At 42.7% G+C, this 23147-nt stretch overlaps 1 protein-coding gene and 1 long non-coding RNA gene across 2 annotated transcripts; one reads left to right on the top strand and one right to left on the bottom strand.

The window, feature by feature from the left end:
- Positions 1-3472: 3472 nt before the first annotated feature.
- On the bottom strand, positions 3473-6753 carry USP27X (ubiquitin specific peptidase 27 X-linked). The gene is made up of 2 exons (XM_049643241.1): positions 6650-6753; positions 3473-6127 (listed from the first exon to the last, which is right to left on the bottom strand). Exons 1-2 carry the CDS (start codon positions 6751-6753, stop codon positions 3769-3771), a joined length of 2463 nt encoding a protein of 820 aa, XP_049499198.1. The 3' UTR covers positions 3473-3768.
- A 1461-nt stretch (positions 6754-8214) lies between these two features.
- Positions 8215-18162, top strand: LOC125931689 (uncharacterized). Its single transcript, XR_007460475.1, has 3 exons — positions 8215-8270; positions 10117-10291; positions 16497-18162. It is a non-coding gene; the product is annotated as an uncharacterized LOC125931689 (long non-coding RNA).
- Positions 18163-23147: the final 4985 nt, after the last annotated feature.

Genomic DNA, 23147 nt, shown 5'->3' with positions numbered 1-23147 from the left:
CATTATGACAACATGAGTTGTGTGGGGGCCACTCTGTTTCTTGATTGGAAAAGACCTCTTGGTTGATGGCATCCCTGATCAGGATTCCCTGTGGATGGGGAAGAAGTGAGGCAGTTAAGTATGTGAACTGTGGGCCAAAATAAGTTTCAGCATTCGGCTACTCCAGGAAATGGGAAGTAGTAGCCTTCTGAATTTTCAACCGGGTTAGGCCAAAAAAACCTACATACATATAAGGCATGTATGATGGGTGAAAGAGAGCTCAGAATGTTCCCTCATTCTGAGCTCTGTGGGTGGATAAGACCCCAGTCGTGAGCACTCATTTTTTGCCCATGCCCTTCTGGGCCCCGATCATAAATGTACATGGGAACTGAGTTTCCCTGGCTGGCTGATGACAGCTTGTGGGAGTCTCAGTTAAAAATTAGCTTAAATTTCATCAGCTCTTGCCCACATCTGCTCACACGGGAATTCCAGGAATCATGTAAAATACCCCAATTGTGTCTGAAAGTTCCCAGTAAGTCACAAACCACTCTGTTTTTGACATCTCCTGTGTTTTTCCTTATTCGGGGCCCCATCTTCACGTACTCTGCCCATGAAGCTGTTTAAGAAGTACTTAACCCCTTCCCTGCTCCCCTCCTTGTGCCCCCCATGCAAATGTTGGTAAAGGTGCCAAGGACATTCCGTTCTGATCCCCCTAAAGGCCCCACCATGGAGGTGCCTGCCCAATGTGCCAGACATGCCTGAATCTCCACCTGGGCTCAAGGTAACACATACCTGCTGAATACATGATTCCCTGGGTCCCACGGTGGTGTGATCTGAAAGCAGGCCCTGGCTGCTGTTGTTACACTCCATGGCTCAATTTGGGGGTTGGTGACAGGTAGGGGCATTGGGCTGGGCTTGAATGGCTCCCCTGTTGCTGAGGGACAATGGTGTTTCCCAGAGGTGGTGCCTGCTTCAATCAGGAGGTGCCAGGCACAGCTGCTCCCTCTGGTGGTCTGTGCCTTCCACCAGCGGAGACAGGGAGGTCAGCTTCAGCAGTCTCGCGCCATTCATATCTCTTAGAACTATTCCTGAGCGCAGGGTATTTAAAAGACAGTTTCTGTATCAGACAAACCCAAAATGAGGAGCATTCTATTAAAAATGCTAATGCCATACAAGACAAAGTAAGTTTGTGGAAATGTTCCAGGTGAAACCTGACAACTAAAAGCAATACCTCACCCCAGACCAGATCCTACGATGGAGAAGGAAATGCTGTAAAGGACATCATTGTGCCAGCAGATAAATTTGAAGTGCTAATGGTAGATTAGATACTAGTATTGCATCAATGTGAAATTTACTGAAGCTCTTAACTATACCGTGATATAGAGAACATGCCTATCTTTAGGCAATGCATGAAGTACATTAGTCATGAAGGGCTATGATGCATGTAATCTACCATCATATGGTCCAGACACACACACACACTTATGAGGGTGTGCATTCACGTAAATAAAGTAAATGGGGTAAAAACTGTTAGCAATAGGTGAATCTGGCATACAGATGTTCTTTATACTATTTTTATTTTTGCAACTTTCCTCTACGTTTAAAATATTTCCAAATAAAAAAGCTTAAAAATGTCAAAGACAGTTTCTGCAAGGAGTCAGAATCTGGTGGCACATGCCTTACTGAACGCTACCTATGGCAGAGAGGAAGAACGAGGACATGGCTGTCTTCCCAGGCAGCCCTACCAGACACATCCCAAAAAAATAATCAGATACCCCGCACTGATTTGCCAAGTGGCACCTGAGGCCACTCATCCCTGGATCTCCCCCTTCCTCCAAGATACCAAAGGTAACACTTTTATATATTTTGAGGATCTTGGGCCCCGGGTGGTGGCAAAATTTTGCTTATGAAAGGAAGGTGCATTGGTTCATTGATTCATCTGGTACGTGTTTTGACTGTCTACTTACTATGCGCCAGGAACTGTGCTAGGGGCTGAGTGTGCAGCCTAGGGTCCAAGAGGAGACACAACCCCTGTCCTAAAGCACATCTATGAGCTAGCTGGGGATGCATCCCCAACCACATTCATAAACATATATTTTCCAAATGAGTAGAACATGAAGTAGATTTTGGAAGCCCTGTAGGTGGGGGTGGGGGGGCCAGCCTTTTACCAGAGCCAGTGGATCCAAGCCCCATGGGTGTGATAGTCTCCCCCCTCCCCACAAAGATTTTCTAGGTTATAGATACTTTTGTACCTGATGCCGGGGAGAAAAGAAGGAACCATCAATGCTTACCCCCTCCTGGGCACATCCCATCTGTTCTAGCTTAGCCCTCTGCAGGCTGCTCTGCCCTCTGGGAGAATCAGGGAAGAGGCCAATGTGCCACTCCATCGATCTCCTTGGGCTGGTGGACCAGTGAGCTTTGGAAAATAGTCTTTCAACTGATCCAGGCCTGCAGGTGAATGTGACAGCCCACACATAATGCTTGTGGAAGGCAAAGACTAGCAAACACCCTCATTCAGAGGCCTGGCAGCCTACTGGTCCTGAGAGTCCCCTCATCAGGGTGCTTAGTCATGGAAACAACAGGATGGTCTTCCAAATGGACAGAAGGCCTTTGGGAGACAGTTGTAGTTCTCCCCCCACGCCCTGGTGTGGCACTGGTTGTGATGCCCTTACATAGGGACAAAGGTGGAATCCATTGCCTTGGGGCTCCAAGTAGACAGTGTTGGGGAGGGAGTTGTTAAGTGTGTGTGCATGTGTGTGTATGTGTGTGAGTGACTGCATGTGACACGAGGTGTGTCCATTCTGTCCATGGGTCTCAGGTTGGACCAACCCTCACCTCTGATGCATTCTGGTCCTGGTCCGAAGAAGTTTCAGATCCAACAAACGTTTACTGAGCCCCTACAAAGTTCCAAGCCTTTTACTTTATACTTAGACACATTTTATATCATTTAATCTTTAACAATAACCCTTTAAGGTAGGAATTATCTGCATTGTACAGATGAGAAAACAATCGCAAAGAGGTTCATTGATTTGCTCAAGTATATCATACAGCTTTTTTTTTAAACACTCACACACTATACTCTTAGCTGAGGCCTGTCTGTGTTGGTTGCTTATCTTACAGTATTTTTTTTTTTTTGTCTTCTCTACATTTGGAGCAATTGCTCCCCTTATACAAGCCCCCTTCCTTCTTCACCTTTCACTAGCCTCGTGGGATTTTCTTTTTTTTTAATACTGCATTTAATAGCACAAAAATCACGAATACAAAGAAACTGGCAAAGGTGTTTGTCAATGAGATATCCTTGCCTCCTCCACTTTTCTGCTTTCAGACCCATATACGTAATGGGCTACATTTGTATAGACTTTTCTCCCCCCGCTCCAAACATATAACTGTTATGTGATTGGTCAGTTGAAGCTGAAACACCCATGGAGAAAGATGTTTTACAGTTACAAGGGCACACACCCCCCCCAAACCACCCCCCTCCCACCCCACACTTTCCCACACAATCTTTTGGAGGAATATAGGATATGTACCAGTGTCAGGATTTCCCTGCTCCTGCCTTCCCCACCTAGAGCATTCCTGCCATTGAATTCTCCTTTAAGTGACTGTTTAGACTAGAGCCTCTTCTCCCGCCCCGTCTACTTCTCTTCCAACCAGGACCTTTTAGACACTGGGTACTGTTCAATTCTTACTCTGTCAGGCCCATGGGCCATGCAAGTAGGTCCTTTAAATCTCGAAGCCAGTTGTAGTATAGGTGTTGTCATCTTCCATTACAGGTAGGTCTGTGTCACTTCAGTAGGCTTGTGTATTCATTTCTTTCACTTTTTCTGACTCATGTTCCAGGACCTGTTTGTGATAGAACAGTAAATACCCTTCACTGTCCAGAACGTCCTTAATACTGGCCTTGGTGATGACGGCATCATCACACTTGAACCACTGGTCCTTGTGGTGCCGGATGAAGCTGGTGTAGTGGCCACTCTCCAAGGTTCCTTGGTGATTAACCACAGCAAACAAGGAATACTTATTCTCATCGTTTCCACTATTGGTTGGCAGCTGCAACTGTCCATTCATCCTGCTCTCTTTACTCGAGGCCATAAATGGTGTCATATCCAGCTCCAGAGGAAAGGATATGTATGTAGTGATCTTGCGCCTCTGTTTGGCCGAGTGTTCAAACCGTTTGAAATGAAAACAGGCAACAACAGGTAATTTATTCATCGTGAGCTGTTTGGTAGATTCCTGGTAGCTTTGGCAACTACCGCATTTGATTTTGGCACTGCTACCTAAGTGCTCTGGCCTGGTAAACCTTCGCAAGCAGTCCGTGAGGGTGGTGATTCCTGGTATGTGGCTTTCCCCATTCACACTGCTCTCCCTCCCTGGGCTCATGGGCCAGAAGGAGGTGCAAGAGCCAGGCAAGTCCAAACTGATGTCCCAGCATGGGTCTATGGTGGTGGAGACGCCATGGCAGGCTTGACAGGTGACATCAGACTGCAGGCCACCTGTGAAGATTTGGTCTATGATGCAGTTACAGTGGTTGGGATTGCTGGCAGCCTTCCCGGCATCATCACCTTTGCAGTGCCTGTGCAGGACATCTAACGCGGCAATGAGGAACTCGTGGGCATCCTGTTGCCTGTATCCTGCTAAGTGGCGAGCATGTATCCATACCAGGTGCAGTAATTTATAAGGAACGTGAGGAGATGGGTTTCCAGAATACAACTCCCGGAAAAGCGAAGACATCTCACAGACCAGACACAACTCAGGACTTGGCATTTCACATCTGTGCCTGTCGGACAGGAAGAAATCTCTCAGGATCGGAGTATGGGTAAGGGCCTGGACGATGCAGTTCATAAAGCACGTGTTGCCAAGATTGATTAGTCCTCTTAAACCGATGGTAAAGCTGGAGGTGATTCTTCTTCTCCTTGGGTTGTGTCCCAGCAGTTCTAACTCGGGTTTGGTTGTCTCCCAGGTTGGATATTTCTCACCGAGTCCTGGCATTGAACACTGCTGGTGAGAAACCTCGGTTGAGGTGGAGGCCTGTAATTTCAAAGCTTCTCCTTGCTCTTCTTTGGCAATTTGCTCAATGTCTCTGTCATATACATAATCCTTACACATAAAGCAGTATATACCTCCATAATAAAGGTCTACGGCTAAGTTGTGTTGTTTTGTCTCGGCGTGCTCATGAATGTGTTTCTCTGTGAAGCAGCCAAAGAAGACACAGGAAAGGCAAGAGTGAAGTCTGTTCAAATGGGTGCCACACACATGGCAGATGCACGACTTTGCCTTGCTTTTCCTGGTCTCTGGGGTTCCACACCACACGAAGCACTGGTAGATCACCCGCAGTTCCTGCCTCCAGTTCTCTCCCACCTTAAAGCTGTTCACGTGGGAACAGCCTGGTGGACCCACAGCGAAATCCACATCCAGGCATCCGCCCCCAGGGCCGCGCCGGGGCCGGGGCCGGGGCGGGGGCCGTGGCCTAGGCTGCGGCGGGGTACGGAGCCGGGTCTGTGGCCGCGGCCGGGGTCGGCGGCGGGGGGCACGACTGCGCCGCGGAGAGGGATCGGGGGGCCGCGGGGGTTCGGAGGGAAGGGTGGGGGGAGGAACCTCGTCGCTGCTGCCGCCACCGCCGCTCCGCGCTGGGTTCTCATCCTCCAGCTCCTGCTTCGGCTCCCCCTTCGGCTCCTGCTCCGCCTCCGGTACGGGCTCGGGTTCGGGCTCCAGCTTGAGCTCAGCCTGGCGGCCCAGACCCTCCGCTGTCTCCACGTTCCCGGCGGTGTCCACCTTCCCCGCCGCCTCCACCTTCCCCGCCGCCTCCACCTTCCCCTCCACCTTCGCCTCCGCCTCCACCTTCCTCTCCGCCTTCTCCGCCTTCTCCGCCGTCTCCGCCGTCTCCGCCTCCTCTACCTCCTCCGCCTCCACTGGCGGCGGCTCCTCCCCCTGCTCGCAGGGCTCGGGCGGCCACTGGGCGTGGCGGCGCGGGGGCCACGCAGACCTGGGGTGTCCCCCGCCCGGCCTGAGGGAGCGCGGTGGCTGTGACAGCTGGACCCAAAAGGGACTTTCACTGAAGGAGGCGGCGGCGGAAGCAGGCGACGCCCCCCGGGAATCCTCCCGAAGTAGCCCCCTAGCGGAGGCCGCTTCAGCAGTCAGGCCCCGTTTCCTTTAATTCAGTATTTCCCAAACTTGCTTGTTCACGAGAATCACGTGGGGAGCGTGTTAAAATTACAGATTCCTCGGCTCCACCCGCAGACGTACTGAATCAGAATCGTGAAGGGAGGTGCTCCGGAACCTGTATCTTTAACTAGGGCCCGGGAGGATTCTTATGATCAGGCAAGTTTGGGAAACACAGCTCTAATTCATTGAGGCTGGCGGGAAGGGGGGCGGGGACCGCGCAGTCTCTTTGAGGCGCTTCCAGTTCTCAGCTCCAATCGCAGCTCTGACCCCCTTCATCGTCTCCTCCCCTTTCCCCGTCCTTCCCTTCGTCCATGCAGCTTCCCCCAGCGCTGCGGGGCCGGGGACGGAGGAATAGTAAAGTCCAGAAAGCTCTCTGGGGCTGTGAAATGTCCCCTCAGAGGCCAGGTCCTCAGGAGCAGTCGGAAACCATGATAGGCCATCATCCCTACAGCTGAGCCTGCCCCCAGCCCTGTCCCAGGCTCCCTCCCACCCCAGGTCCTGTCCTCACAGATAAGGACCAGGTCCATTCTGGGGGCGGGCCTGGACCCCACATCCGGAGAGGCAGAGCTCCCAAGGTTGCTGGGCCCGGAGAGGCACATCCCTTTTGCCCATCTTATTGGTGCTCTGCAGAATCTATGCCTGCTCCTCAACTCCTCGGGCTCCAAAGGCCGCGGGTGGGATGAGGGTTTGGCAGTATGCCCTCTGCCCCAGCAGACGCTGAGCCGCCCGGGGGCACCAGAAGGGACAGGCCATGCCTACTGCTGGCACCTCCCCTACCGCTGAGAAAGGGGAAGACACCGCCCCAAGACCCCCAAGTCTGGCAGAGAGCCCCCGATAGGCAGCAGGTGGGAGTAGGGGGTGGGGAGCAGCTTCGTAGTTGTAGCAGCCAGCAGGGGGAGGGGGCGGGCCTGGGTCTGAGACCTCCTGCACTGAGCTGCTGGCAGTGGAAAGTGGCCACAGGTGCTGGTCCCAGGGAGTCAGGAGGGGGCTCAGAAGAGGTAGATAGCCAGTGTTCTAGGAAGAGTCAGTTTCCTGAGTCCCGTAATGGCTGGCCTTGACCCCGTATACACAGTCTGGCTATGGGGCTGTGCTGCCTGAGTTTACCCTAGCAGACTTCTCCTTGGTTGGCACTGGACATCACCTCTCAGCCGGCCCCTTCCTGCTGGGAAGAGGTGGTGCCTAAGCTTCCTGGAGTTAGCAGTGAGACTTGGTTGTCAAGAATTATGCGCCCTTAAGGAGAATGAGATGCTTGGCTCTCATACAGCTAAGGTCCCCCAGAGCTGCCATGGTGCTCTGCCTTCCAAAGCCAACTCTTGCTTCAATTCCTTGAAGCACCCCAGCATCTTTCCAATAAATGCCTGCCCTTTGTGACCTGCAACCAGAGGAACTGCAACTAGCATACCCACTGAAGAAATCCTGCTCCTGCTCCTAATGCTGCTGCTAAAAATGCCTGAGGTCATGAACTGGAGGGAGGAGGGGGAGGTACTCCATCCCACCTCCCCAGAGTGACAGATATCAAAGAGACCTAAAGATCTCTATGTACCTAAGACAGTCTACCCCTGAAGACTAACCAAAGCAACCTGACTACTTTATTATCCAACCTCCAGCAGAAGCCCACGTGTCCAGGAGGTTCTGGAACGGGGGAGGGGGGGATGGCTTTGCCATCATTCACTTAGCAAATGTGTTTTCAAAAGCTCCAACCCAGAGCCAGGTGTTGTACTAGGGGCTATGGGCAGCACTGAACCAAACAAACTTGCCCCAGGGCCACAATCAGGGCTGGGTTCCCCAATCAGGGCAGACTAAGGAAGTGTCTAGGTCACCAGCAGAGAATAGGCACCAAAAACAAAAGAATCAAGAAAAAAATATCGGAAACAGTTTGACATTTGATTTTTTTTTTAAGTAGCCCCCATGAGAAAAGTCAGAATTTTGTTGTACTTCCTTACATTTCTTTCCTGATTGCATGTTGCTTTTGACGTGAATCACGTTCAGGGGTGGGGGTGGGGGTGACAGCCTAATCCTTTTCATGCTTTACACTTGCTTGCCTGTGTCTCAGTTCAGTCCTGCGCAAGTGTCACCGTGTCTGTCTCACAGCGACCTGACTGAAGGCTAGCAGAAGGGGCTGACTTAAGGTGAGACCCCTCCTCATGCAGCCGGGGCGCCTGGGGTTGAACACAGTTCTGACCACAAGGTGGCAAAAGAGTATATGACACTTCCTGGGATATTTATTTTGTATAAACATACATAAAACTATCAGTTTATATCAAAATACACTCTAAAATATTTTTTCATCTCTTTTTTTGCAGTATAGCTGGCATACAATGTTATGTTAGTTTCAGGGGTACAGCATAATGATACAATTCTATGCATTACATAGTGTTCTCAGTGATAAATACAGTTACCATCTGTCACCATACAAAGTTATTACAATGTTATTGACTACGTTCTCTATCATGTACTTTTCATCCCCTGTGACTTACTTATTTTATAACTGGAGATTTGTGCCTCTTAATCCCCTTCACCTATTTCACCCATCCCCCCACCCCCCTCCTCTCTGACAACCACCGGTTTGTTCTCTGTATTTATGAGTCTGTCTCTGGTTTTTCTGTTTGTTTGCTAAACCACATTGCTTTAGAATGCAGAAACAAATAGTCAAAATGTAAGGAAAAGCAGGGAAATGATCATGAGAAGAGTCAGGAGAGCGATTCTTTCTTGAGGACAGATGAGAACTATGATCAGAAGGGACACCTTGGGGCCTTCAAGTGTGGAGCTATGTCCTATTTTTTTCTTAAAAATATTTTTGGGGGTGCCTGGGTGGCTCAGTTGGTTAAGTGTCCAACTCTTGATTTCGGCTCAGATCATGATCTCAGGATTCGTGAGTTCTAGCCCCAAGGGTGGCTCAGTGCTGTCAGCACGGAATTCTTTCTCTCCCTCTCTCTCTGCTCCTACCCCCCCTTCCCGCTTGTGCTCGCTTGCACTCTCTCTCAAATAATAAACATTTAAAAAATATTTTTTAACCTTGTGCTCCTTCACACATTTTTAAGTTGCCATCTAAAATTTTGCATCAAAAACGTCAGCTGCAAATAATGTGATTTCTGACAAATGTTAACATTCACAAACAAAACTGTTATGCCACCATTTTACCTGAAACTAGGGAAACCCAAATACCTTAATGATTTGAGAGCCACCATCATCTGTTTTAAAAATTCATAAATGAGTTCTTGATGGTAGGAAGTTGTAAATTTTTCCTTTTCTCCCTAAGTTCTCAATTCCATTTTAGTCTTCTAACAGAATTTTACCCCAATAATATATTTTTTTGCACTGGAAATTATTTTATTGACAATCCTATTATATTTCCATGCAGGGAAATATATTTTGCTATTTAATTTGCATGTATATATTTTGCTATTTAAATGCTTTTTAAATGTTCCTGTGAACCTAAAGCTCTAAAGGTTGTTTAAAAATTTACTCCTGCTTGGGGCACCTGCCTGGCCTAGTCAGTGGAGCATGTGATTCTTGATCTCAGGATTGTGACTTTGAGCCCCATGTTGGGTGTAGAGATTACTTAAAAATAAGATCTTTTAAAAATTTTACTCCTGCTTGAATTAGGACAATTAATATTAGAATATGATAGATCAAAAATTATAAATATATTACAAATTTTGATAGGTAATTATTCGACATAAAAATTAAAATGTATTAGAGATAGAAAATCCCTTCTTTGAAAAAAGTTAGTGGGTGTCTCCATGGGTAAATATTGCTTATTGCTAGAATGAAACAGGATTCAGCATCAATTCTCTTTCTACTTTTTGTTTGGCTAAATGTTAGCACACAGAAACCTCGGTTATATAAATAAGTAAATGGGAATGGACGTTTGTTTTAGCAATGTCACTCAAGTCTCTGAGTTCCTTTAGAGATCTATGGGGGAGGGGATTATACAATGATTTATCTTCAAAATTATTTTCCCTGATTTATCAGCTGACAGCTCCAATGGGTTATCCTTCGGTTTCACTGGAAGCCATCTGAACTGCAAAAGCATTTGATCCCCATTCATTTGTTAGAGCAATTTTTTTTTTCTTCACCATTGACAACAATGTTTGGAAGTGTCTCTCTGGTGCCCTGAGGATTTTATACTGCGGGGCAGTGCACCCAGGTAAGATTCTGGATGGATAAAAGGAATGCTTTGTTTTGTAAAGTGCACAAAGAACCAGTTTGAAAGGGGAGATGGAAAGAATCAGCTTGATTCTGCCACCACGTGTGTTCTCTGGCAGATCAATTTTAGGAAATATGAAATAGGAAATTTGAGGATAAAGAAGTTTATCCCCTTAAAACTCTAAGTGCTTATTTACCCCGGGGAATGTCTACCTGTGTCCCCAGGTTAATGCACACTCTACTTTTAAGGTTCCTGGTTTCTATTTATTATTATAAAAGTAATGTGTACAATATCTGTGGTTTTTTAAAAAAAGGTTTACAAGAAGGCATAACATGAAAATTTAAAGTCCCTCTCTTCCCTGCCAATCACACCCAATCTATTCCCCTGAAATGACCACTTGTTAACAGTTTCTCATTTCAGAAATTTTCTAGGGAAATACAAGCATGCTGTATACATTTATCCTTTTTATGAAATATAAATGGGACTGTAAATACATATTGATCTACAGATTAGCACTGTACATTGGGCATCAGACAGTTTTCTCCAAGTTGATCTACATATCCAAAGCAATGCCAATAAAAATTCCAATGAGTTTTTAGGGGAAGACTTTCACAAAATTAATATAGAAGAATAAAAGGCATTTCCCCCCCCCCCTCCTAGTTTCCCCTTCTTCCTCCTGGAAATGAGGGTATAATGACTATAGCTGAGTAGCCATCTTGCAACCAAGGAAATGATCACCTCTGGACCTATTCTTACATGAGAAAAAAAAAATGCCATTTTTTACCAACTCTAAGAGGTATATCTCTTCATTCATATTTCAACATCTCTGAAATCTTTGAGTGACAGTTTATGATTCTGCTTGGCAGCATTTTCTTTTCTTTCTTGATGGTACATATAATAATGGCATGTCTTGGGGCGCCTGGGTGGCTCAGTCGGTTAAGCGTCCAACTTCGGTTCAGGTCATGATCTCACAACTCATGATTTCAAGCCCCATGTCAGGCTCTGTGCTGACAGCTCAGAGCCTGGAGCCTGTTTCAAATTCTGTGTCTCCCTCTCACTCTGTCCCTCCCCCACTCATGCTCTGTCTCTCTCTCTATCTCAAAAATAAATAAAGATCTAAAAAATTAAATTTAAAAAACAATGGCATGTCTTACAGTTGATTATGTTTTAGAATCAATATCACACTTGAAACATCATCCTATTTGAGCCTTTGTTATTTGGATCCCAGTCATGTATAGGTGATTACAATTCTAAATGATGGCAAGCTTTCTATTTTACTCCTAGTATGTCCCAAGTCCTTATCCTAGCCTTTAAAGCCCTAGAGAATCTGACCACGGTCTCTTAGACCTCACTTCCTATCAATTCAGCCTTGCCCCAAACAAACTGGATTTACTGCTCTTCCTTGAATAAGCTAAGCTGGCTCCTGCTTCTAAGCCTCTGCCTTTGTTGTTTCCTCTGCTTAGAAAGCTCTTACCCTAGAAATCCTTATGGCTTTCTCGCTTACTTAAGATTACTCCTTAAATGCCACCTTATCTCAGAGTCCTTCCTTGATCTCTATATAAAATAACACCTCATCTCTGCTTTGTCTTCAAAATACTATCACCACATGATATATTAAATATTACACACACATATAAAAATAACTATAATGTAAACTCCCTAAGAGAAAGATGTTCACTATTCCCAAAGAATCTTTGGCACTTGATAAATATTTAAATATTTGTGAAATAAACGAATGCACGCTTTTAGTTATGAGTGAAGTTGACCATATTTTCAAATATTTATTGGCCATTTTGTATCACTGTTCATGTGAGGTATCTGTTCACATCCTTTGCTGGTATTTTTGGCTGCTTACTAACAATAATAAATAACAGTTGTATGGCACCTGAAGTATGCCAAGAGTTGCTTTCTTAAAGAGATTTAACCCTTACAACAATTTTAGGAAGTAGGTGTTGTTATCATCACTGTTTTACAGGTGAGGAAATAGAGGCACAGAGAGATTGAGTGATTGATGCTCAACATCACACAGTAAATGATGGACCTGGGATTCAAACCCAGCAGTCGGAACCTAGAGTTTGGATTCTTAAGCACTAAGCTATTAGCCCTTCATCTGTCATATTCTAGTATATTTTTCCCATTTCCCATTTGACTGTTGTGTTTTATTTCATTTTTTAACCTTATGGTGTTTAAGATAATTATGTAGTTGGGATGCCTGGGTGGCTCAGTCGGTTGAGTATCCTACCCGACTTTGCCTCAGGGCAAGATCTCATGCTAGGTGAGTTCCAGCCCTGCATCAGGCTCTGTGCTGACAGCTCAGAGCCTGGAGCCGGCTTCAGATTCTGTGTCTCCCTCTCTCTCCGCCCCTCTCTCCCCCACAGTCTCTCTCTCTCTCTCTCAAAAATAAATAAACGTTTTAAAAATTAAAAACAATTATTAGGTAGTTAAGATTCTCAGACTTTATGGATTCTTGATTTTAGTGTCTCTTTTTTTAAGTTTTTTTTTTGTCCAGTTATAAATGTATAGAGCAAGTGCAAAGGTCCTGAGAGTAAAAAAAGCTTCATAATTTTAAGAAATGAAAATAAGGCCAGAATGGCTGGAGTTTGGTGATCAAGAAGGAGGAGAGTGATATAAGATGAGGAGAGAGGTGCAGGCAGGAATCAAATCACCTGAAGCCTTGCAGACCATTGTATGAGATTTGAATATTATCCCACTTGCAGTGAGAATCATTTGGGGTTGGGGGGCAGTTATCAAGGGAATGACATGATATGATTTATAATTTACACACAATTATAATGAAATAATTAACATTCATCAATGGTTTATTATATGCAGGCACTATTTTACAAGTATTTTACTATTTTATGTAAACTTCATAGTGCCCTGATGAGGTCGGCACTAATATTATTCTCACCATACAAATGAGGAAACTGCAGCACAAAAACGTTAAGGACGCTGAATTTCCTTATGCTTGCTCTCTGCTTCTATGCCTGTTCCCATTCAGAATATATCTACTATCAACAATGAGATGTCTGACGTCTACTTTATCCAGGCCCTGACATCTCATTAGTGGTCTGCAAGTCTTCACTGGGCTAAAGAAAGGGAAATTGGCAAGTCCACTCAGCACCAGGATCCTTGGGTCTAGAAGCTGGTCAGGTGGGCTCTTCCCATTCCATTTGGACCAAATCAAATCTCCCTAAGCTCAGCCATAGCCCTCCTGCCAGCCCATTCATGATGATCAAGGATCCAGCTCAGCAGCCCCTACCTGCCATTGCAGCAGGACAAGGCCTCACCCCCTGCACTCCCATAGCCATATCAACAACCAGGAGACTGAGGAATGGGCTCATCGGGATCCACCAAGGGCTTCCAGGAGATGCCAGCCCTTCAGAGGGAAGCAGCAGGCCTGGTGGTATGCAGCGGGCACAAAATGGAAGAGCTTAAGGCCTTCTTCAAGCACACATCTAGCCCCTGGTAGCCTGTACCTATGTGATTCCAGTGACTGGGGCCCTTCTCTGGCCAAAAGAAAGGCTCACAAAGAGAGCAAAGTCATGTTTGTGAGGGATGACAGCAAAGATGAGGTTACACTGCATCATATTCTAACCAGCCATTTCCCCAGTTTGCACCACATGCTGACTGAGGAATTCTGTGTCTCAGCTTCCCTCAATCTTTACCAACTCTGACTATGATCCTTCAGACTTCTGCCCTGTTTGACTCACACTTTTGATTCCTTACTTATCTGCCTCATCACGTGGTCTCTGAACATCCTCCTGCATTCTGACACAGCATCTGACCAACCAACTAGCTTACCCCTCTCTTTTAGGAAAACTCTGGAATCCCAAAATCTGTTCCAGTGCTGGAGGTCAGCTTTGTGGGATATAGCATGGCCCTGGGCCTGAGCTTAGACAGAGGCACAATAGAGAACACATTCTCCAATTTTACTCACTAAAGTGTGGAATCTGACTTCTTGTGCTTGTCCTAAATGTCTCTTAAAAGTTTGAAGAGTGGGAAGGATACATCTTGTTATAGTATATCAAAGCTGGTAGCTAAAAATCCTAATCACACTTTTTATTCCTTTTTTAAAATTATTTTTTATGTTTTTATTTTATTTTTGAGACAGAAAGACACAGTGAGAGTGGGGGAGGGGCAGAGAGAGATGGAAATAGAATCTGAAGCAGGCTCCAGGCTCTGAGCTGTCACTGCAGAGCCCGACGTGGAGCTCGAACTCACAGACTGCAAGATGGTGACCCGAGCCAAAGTCAGATGCCCAACCAACTGAGCTACCCAGGTGCCCCTCCTTTTTTTTGAAGTTTATTTATTTTTGAGAGAGAGAGAAAGAGAGTGAGAGCACTTGTGAACAGGGGAGGGGCAGAGACAAAGGGAGAAAGAGAATCCCAAGCAGGCTCCATGCTGTCAGCACAGAGCCCAACGCAGGGCTTGATCCCACAAACTGTGAGATCACGACCTGAGCCGAGATCAAGAGCCGGCTGGATGCTCAACTGATGGAGCCACCTTGGTGTCCCTTTTTAACTCTTTTTCAAAACTTTATTCCCTTTAAAATATTTGTATTTATTTTGTTTATTTTTATTGAAATTTGATACATTTATATATTGTACTATGATTGTCATTGTAGCGATAGCACTTCTATCACATCATATAATTATAATTTCTTTTTGTGGTTGGAATACTTAAGATTTAGTCTCTTAGCAAGTTTGAGGATTCTAATGCACTATTGTTTATATTCACTATACTGTGCATTAGGTCTCTAAGGCTTATTTACTACTAGTTGCAAGTAAATTTCGTTCCTTTTAAAACCACTAAAAGTGGGGCACTTGAGTGGCTCATTTGGTTAAGCATCTGATGTTCAACTTCAGCTCAGGTCATGATCTCACAGTTCATGAGGTCAAGCCCCTCGTTGGGCTCTGTGCTGACAGCTCAGAGCCTGGAGCCTGCTTTGGATCTGTGTCTCCCTCTACCTCTGCTCCTCCCTTGCTCTCTCTCTCTCTCTCTCTCTCTCTCTCAAAAATAAATAAAAACTACAAAAAAAAATTTAAATGTCTTCAGACATTGTCAAATGTCCCATGGAGGACAATTATCTCTGGTTGAAAATCACTAATCTAGGGCAATGATCATGAATGGATGAACAAGATTAGGCAAATGGTGATGGATAATTTTATAATGGGGGGATCAGATTAATACCACCTGAACCCACTGGTCAAATTTAGCATCACTAAGAGTGGGATAGTTAGATATTATATACCTCCTGATGTAATGCAGTAGTAAGCATATAGCACCACCTATAATCCACTGATGTCAAAAATAAAAATTGAAACTAAATCTAATCAAGTGTCTAGCTCTAACTGCCAGTTTATGGTAAATATAGGAGATAGAGAAACAAGTATAGCATCACCACTAAGAAACAATCAGGCAAATCCAGAACGTGGAATATTTTATAGGAAAAATGACCCGTTTTCTTCAATAAGTGGGATTTAAAATGGGATGAGAAAAAGAAAGATGAGAAATGTACAGATCCTTTTTTAGCTTTATTGAGGTATCACTGACAAATAAAAATCATATATTTAAGGTGTACAACATGATGTTTTGATATACATGCACACTGTGAAATAATTACCATAATCAGGTTAATTAACATATTCATCACCTCACATAGTTACCTTTTTAATGGTGAGAACAGTTAAGATCTACTTAGCAAATTTCAAGTGTATAGTACAGTATTATTGACTATAGTCACCACGCTGTACCTTAGATCCCCAGAACATATTCATCCTGCATCCTGAAACTTTGTACTCTTTGACCAACATGTCCCCATTTCCCCCACCCTCCAACCCCTGAAAAACACCATTCTACTCTCTGCATTTATGAGTTGGACTTTTTTAGATTCCACACATAAGTGATGTCATGCAGTATTTGTTTTTCTGTGGCTGGCTTAGGAAATTTATAGATTTTTAAAAGAGACAAGAGAGATAACAACCAAATACAATGTTACATTTGGCTTGGATCCTATTTTGAGAAAACCAATTTTAAAAACACTTCTTGAACCGATCAGGGAAATTTGAATATGGATTAGTCTTTAATTACATTAAGGATTTATCGTGAAATAGTGAAATGTGATCATGTCATTGTGATTATGTTTTAAAAGGTATTTTTCTGTTAGGGATGCACACTTACACTGAGACAATATTATTTCTAGGACTTGAGTTAAAAGACTCCAACAAACCTCATGATGGGGAGAATAAATGAGACAAGGTTGGAAAAACGTTGAAAATTGTTGAGGCTGAGTAAAGGAGATTCACTCGACTAATCTGTCTACTATTGTGTATGTTACCTTTTTCATAATAAAATGAAATTTAAAAACAAAGCAACTATGATGTCTGCTTCTGGAAAGATGTAGTTGGTATACTTCTTCCTATCCCTTCTAAGTACAGTTAAAAGCCCTTAACATTGTCTATAAAACATAAGACTCTGAGGGGCACCTGGGTGGCTCAGTCAGTTAAGCATTCGACTTTGGCTCAGGTCATGATCTCACAGTTCATAGGCTCGAGCCCCGTGTCAGGCTCTGTGCTGACAGCTCAGGGCCTGGAGCCTGCTTTGGATTCTGTGTCTCCATCTCTCTCTTTGCCCCTCCGCTGCTCACGCATGTGCGTCCTCTTTCTTTCAAAAATAAACATTAAAAAATTATTAAAAAAAAAAGAAGACTCTGAAAAGTAGACAGAAGAAGGCAGACTGGCTATAGACCCCAGAATCCAAGGACACAGCAGTGAACTCCCTGAGGCTTTGTTTTGTTTTTGTTTGTTCTGCCTCCTATATTCTAGACTGAGCTTCTGCAGAAGCTGAAAACCCGGAAATGTCAATGGGCATAGGTTTAAAAAAAAGAAAAAAAAAAACTCCTGAAAAGCCTGCTGTCTCTAAGCACTGGACCAAGAATAGGGCAACCTTGCAAGACAAAAAAAATTTAAATAATTACTCAACTTCAACCAAACACCAAAGAAAAAAAGTGAAGTCCCACCCATGCTAACAAAGGCCAAGTGGGGAAATTAGACTTCTGTCCTTCCAGAGAAAGGCAAGGTGGGAGCCAGAAATTCCATTCCTACCAGGTGGTAACAAGCCCTCTCTGACACAGTGTCACTGGATACTACATGCGAAGCCTGGACTTCATGCCCACCTGGCGATAACAAGAAGTCCCTCCTCTTTTCTCCACTGGGGTGGTGTCAGAGAAGTCCCAGGGGAGAAGCAGTGTTTTCACCACCATCCAGCAGTCACAAGCATCCTTCCACAGAAGTGAAGTTATAAGAAGAACTCTAACAAGGCATCCCTGCTCCTTTCAGCCAGACTGGTATAAACAGAAGCATCACAGAGAGCCTGAACCCCCACCTTTCCAAGCAGTAATGAGAAGACCCTTCCCACAGGTGTCAGTGAAAGCTGACTGAGGAGTCTCAACTTTCATTCCACCTGGCAGCAATGAAATAGTATTCCCCTTCCCATACCAGAGCAGTGTTAGAAGGAGTATGATTAAAACAGAAGATTTAAACAAGATCCGGCGTCTCATAACATAATACCTAAAATGTCCAGGTTTAAATCTAAAAAAATCACTCATATCAAAATCCAGGAAAACATCCACTTGAATGAGAAAAGACAACCAAAAGATACCAACAACAAGATGACATAGATTCATAGGATGCTTCCCCCCAAGCAATTACAAACAGAAACAAATAAAAGAAAATAGAAACTCATCAAAGAAATAGAAGACATAAAGAAACTAAATGAAATTTTTTAAACTAAAAAATAGAATAACTGAAATTTAAAAATTTAGTAGATGGCCTCAACAGCAGAATGGAAGAGACAGAGGAAAGAATCAGTGAACTTGAAAACAGAACAAAAGAAATTATCCAGTGTGATCAATAGAAAGAAAATAGACTGAGGGGGAAAAAATGAACAGATCCTAAGAAGCATGTGGAAGTACAACAAAAGATTGAACATCTGTGTCATCAAAGTTAGGAAAGGACAGGAGAAAAAAGGTGGGACTGAAAAAGTATTTTTTAAATATCTATTTATTTATTTTTGAGAGAAAGAGAGAGAGAAAGAGCATGCGTGCACAGGGGAGGGGCAGAAAGAGAATCCCACGCAGGCTCTGCACTGTCAGCACAGAGCCCAATGTGGAGCTCGAACACACAAACCACAAGATCATGACCTGAGCCGAAATCAAGAGTCAGACACTTAGCCGACTGAGCTACCTAGGCACCCCTGAAAAAGTATTTAAAGAAATAATGGCTTAAATTTTCCTCCAGTACATAAGCCTACAGATTCAAGAAGCTGAACAACCCCAAAACTGTATAAACATAAAGAAATCTGTACCAAGACCCATCATACTCAAACTTCTGAATACAAAGGACAAAATAAAAAGGTAGCAAGAGAGAAATGACACCTTGCCTATAGGGAAAAAGCAATTTGAATCAAAGAGGATTTCTCATCAGAAACCACAGATGCCAGAAAGAACTGGCACAACATTTTTCAAGTGCTGAAGAAAAGAACTGTTGATCCAGAATTCTATGTTCAACAAAAATTTCCTTCAGGATGAAGGGGAAATTAAGTCATTCTCAGATAAAGGAAAACTAAGGGAATTTGCCACTAACAAACCAACCCTGAAAGAATGGGGAAAAAAAAGTTCTCCAAACAGAAAAGAAATTCTAAAAGAAGGAATCTTGGAACATCAGGCAGGAGAAAAAGCATAACAGAAAGAGTAAAACTATGGGTAAATACAATAGATTTTCCTTGTACTCTTGAGTTTTCTAAATTATGTTTGATGGTTGAAGCAAAAACCTGTAACACTATGTGATGTAATTCTCAATGTATGCAGAGAACATATGTAAGACAATTATATTATAAATGGAGTAAAAGGAAGTAAGGTTTCTACATTTCACCCAAACTGGTAAAATGTTGACACCAGTAGACTGTGATAAGTATGTATGTGTAAACAATGTAATATCTAGAGAAAACATTGGCAGTTCTTTGTCTCTATGTGTGGGTGTCTCTCCATACACACACACACACACACACACACACACACAAACATATATACAATAAAATACATATATACAAACAACAGAAGCAACATATATATAATGTTCTATGTACATATAATGTAACACAAACATTTAAAAAGTGATACAGGGACACCTGAGTGGCTCAGTCGGTTAAGCGTCCGACTTCGGCTCAGGTCATGATCTCACAGTTCGTGAGTTCGAGCCCCAAGTCGGATTCTGTGTATGTGTGTCTCTCTCTGTCTCTCTGTCTCTGTCTCTCTCTTTCTCTATCTCTCTCTCTGTCTCAAAAATAAACATTAAAAATATTTTTAAATTAAAAAAATTAAAAGTGATACAAAGAGCTAAGATTTTAAAAAGCAATACAAAGGGATACACTTCAAAAACACTACAGGTAAATAAAAATTCACTTCTTTTTTTCTTAAAGTTTATTTATTTAATTTGAGAGAGAAAGAGTGAATGAGCATGGGAAGGGCAGAGAGGGAAAGAGAGGATCCCAAGATGTGGGGCTTGAATTCACGAACTGTGAGATCATGACCTGAGCTGAATCCAAGTGTTGGATGCTCAACCAACTGAGCCACCCAGGCACCTGGAAAAATTCTCTTCTTAAAAAAAGTTCAAGTATCCCACAGGAGGGAAGAAAAAAGAATATAAAACAACAAAAAAAAGAGATCAAACAAAACAAAAAATAAATTATATGTCAGGCGTAAGCCCTAACATCAATAATTATGTTAAAGTGTAATGTAATGATCAAAATGGTCAATATACCATTAATTGAAAGTAATACAGGATTAAAAAAAATATGTCCCAACTGTATAGTGTCTGTAAGAAACTCACTTCAAATATACCAACATAGGAGTTTGAAAGTAAAAGGATTGTAAAAATATATTCCACGCAAATACTAAATAGGAGAAAGTATAAGTGGCTATACTAATATCAGATAAAGTACACTTTGGAGCAAAGAAAATTACAAGAGACTAAATATCCATAAGGCCATACTGATATAAATAAATGTTTGAATAAATTAATAAATGGGGAAAAGAAATAAAAGTCCCTTGCAGAAGAATTCCAAATAATTTATGTAGATACTCTGCTCTCATGGAGTATAAACTCTCCCTCCTCAACTATGGGTTGCACATAGTAACTTCTTTCCAAAGGGTATAGTTTGGAAAGAGTAAACAAGTAAAGCAGTGGAGAAACCTGACCAACACTACTTTGGCCAGGTGATCAAAGTCAACATTACCTACATGGTTGTAATCTTGATATGATGTCATGAGAATGGCACTTTACCTCTGGGATCTTCCTTGCTAAAACCCATAATCTCAGATTAGTCATAAGAAAAACAGGCAAATTCCAATAGAGAAGTCCTCTACAATATACCTGACCTCCACAAAACTGTTACAAGGTCACCAAAAACAAGGAATGCCTGAGAAGCTGTCACAAAGGAGATTAAGGAGACACAATGACTAAATGTAATTGTTTTTCTATAACTGACACTGGGGCATAAAAAGGACATTAGGTAAAAACTAAGGGAATCTGAATAAAGTATGGACTTTAGATAATAGTAATGTATCAATATTGGTACATTGTGACAAATGTACCATGTTAATAATAGGGGAAACTGTACAAGAGATATATGGGGACTCTGTACTATCTGATCAAATTTTTTTGTCAATCTAAACTGTTCTAGAAAATTAAGTCTATTAATAAAAAAATTTCAGATATATTACATAATTATATAAAGGTTAATATACCAGGAAGACATAGCAATCATAAATGTATATAAACCAAACAGTAGAGCCATAAAATTCATGAAGAGAAAACTAATAAAAAATAAATTCATAATGAAAGTTAAAGATTTTAACACATCGGGGCACCTGGGTGGTTCAGTGGGTTAAGCATCCGACTTAGGCTCAGGTCATGATCTCATGGTTCGTGAGTTTGAGCCCCACTTAGGGCTGTGTACTGAAAGCTCAGAGCCTGGAGCCTGCTTTGGATTCTGTGTCTCCCTCTCTCTCTGCCCCACCCCTGCTTGAGCTCTGTCTCTGTCTCTCAAAACTGAATAAATGTTAAAAAAAAAAAAAAGATTTCAACACATCACTCTGAACAACTGATAGAAAAACTACACAGAAAATCATCAAGGATATAGGAAGAATTCAAAGACATTATCAAACAACAGGATCCAACTGGCATTTATACAGTACTCCACCCAGCAATAGAATTCATATTCCTTGCAAGCATTCACAGAACAGTTACCATGATAGACCATATCCTGAACCATTAAAAAAAAAACTCAAAAATTTAAAAGAATTAATATCATACAGACTGTGTTCTCTGATCACAATAAAATCAAACTAGAAATCAGTAATGGAAAGATGATAGGAAAATTTCCAAACACTTGGAAACTTAAGAACACATTCTGAATAATCCATGGATCAAGGAAGAACAAAAAAATTTTGCAAATGCAGAAAATGAAAGAAAATAAAAAGCACAACATATCAAAATTTGCAGGACACAGCTAAAGCAGTACTGAGAAAGGAATTTATATATTACTAAATGTTTACAGTAGAAAAGAGAAAAAGTCTCAAATCCATAACTAAGCTCCTGCTTCAAAAAAACCAAAGACTATCTGGGGTACCTTGGCTGGCTCAATCAGTTAAGCGTCCAAATCTGGCTTTCAGCTCAGGTCATGGTCTCATGGTTCGTGGGTTCAAGCCCTGCATCAGGCTCCATGCACTGACAGTGCAGAGCCTGCTTGGGATTCTCTCTCTCCCTCTCTCTACCCATTCCCCGTTCACGCTGTCTCTGTCTCTCTCAAAATAAAAAAATAAACTTAAAAACAAAAACAAAAACTATCAAGTGAAGGAAGGAAATACTAAAGAGCAGAAATCAATAAAATTGAAAATGGGGTAACAATAGAGAAAATTAATGAAACAAAAAGCTGATTGATTATTTGAAAAGATCAATAGAATTGACAAGCCTCTGGGGCCTGGGTGGTTCAGTTGGTTAAGCATCCAACTTCAGCTCAGGTCATGATCTCACGGTTCATGGGTTTGAGCCCTGCGTTGGGCTCTGTGCTGACAGCTCAGAACCTGGAGCTTGCTTCAGATTCTGTGTCTCTCTCTCTCTCTCTGCCTCTCCCCTGCTGGCTTGCTCTCTCTCTCTCTCTCTCTCAAAAATAAATAAAAACATTTAAAAATTTTTATTTTTAAACCTCTAGTAAGACTGACAAAGAAAAATAAGACACAAATTACCAGTATCAACAATGAAGCAAACAATATCAACTGTAGACCCTGAAGAAATTTAAAAAATAATAGTAATAAGGGAAAACTAACAACTCTATACATATAAATATGACAATTTAAATAAAATGAACCAATTCCTCAAGAAGTAAAAACTACTACAACTCACCCAATATAAAATAGATAATTTGGACACAAGTATAACTATTAAGGAAACTGCATACGTAGCTATGAAAACTCCCCAATCAGAAATATCCAGGCCCAGATGGTTTCACTGAAGAATTCTACCAAGCATTTAAGGGAGAATTAACACCAATTTTATATAATCTCTTACAGAAAATAGAAGAGGAAGAATACTTTTCAAACCATTCTATGAAGCCACTGTTACATGATAATAAAATCAGCCACTGACAGTCCAAAAAGAAAATTACAGACCATATCCCTCATGAATACAGACACAGAAATCCTTAAGAAAATATTAGCAAATGAAATTCACGAAACATACAAAAATTATACACCATGACCAAGTAGGCTTTACTTCAGGAATGCAGGACTGCCTGA

This window comes from Panthera uncia, chromosome X, assembly GCF_023721935.1.
Source record: "Panthera uncia isolate 11264 chromosome X, Puncia_PCG_1.0, whole genome shotgun sequence".
Taxonomy (NCBI): domain Eukaryota; kingdom Metazoa; phylum Chordata; class Mammalia; order Carnivora; family Felidae; genus Panthera; species Panthera uncia.
The sequence above is the reverse complement of the archived record's forward strand: the minus strand, read 5'-3'. Positions and strand labels throughout refer to the sequence as shown.

What these genes read in the sequence shown, in the direction of transcription:
- USP27X (XM_049643241.1), bottom strand. Translation starts at nt 6,753, where the DNA reads ATGGGCAAAAGGGATGTGCCTCTCCGGGCCCAGCAACCTTGGGAGCTC. An exon ending in AATGGACCTGGTCCTTATCT is followed by an intron (nt 6,128 to 6,649) that starts GTGAGGACAGGA and finishes ACTGAATTAAAG; the next exon opens with GAAACGGGGCCTGACTGCTG.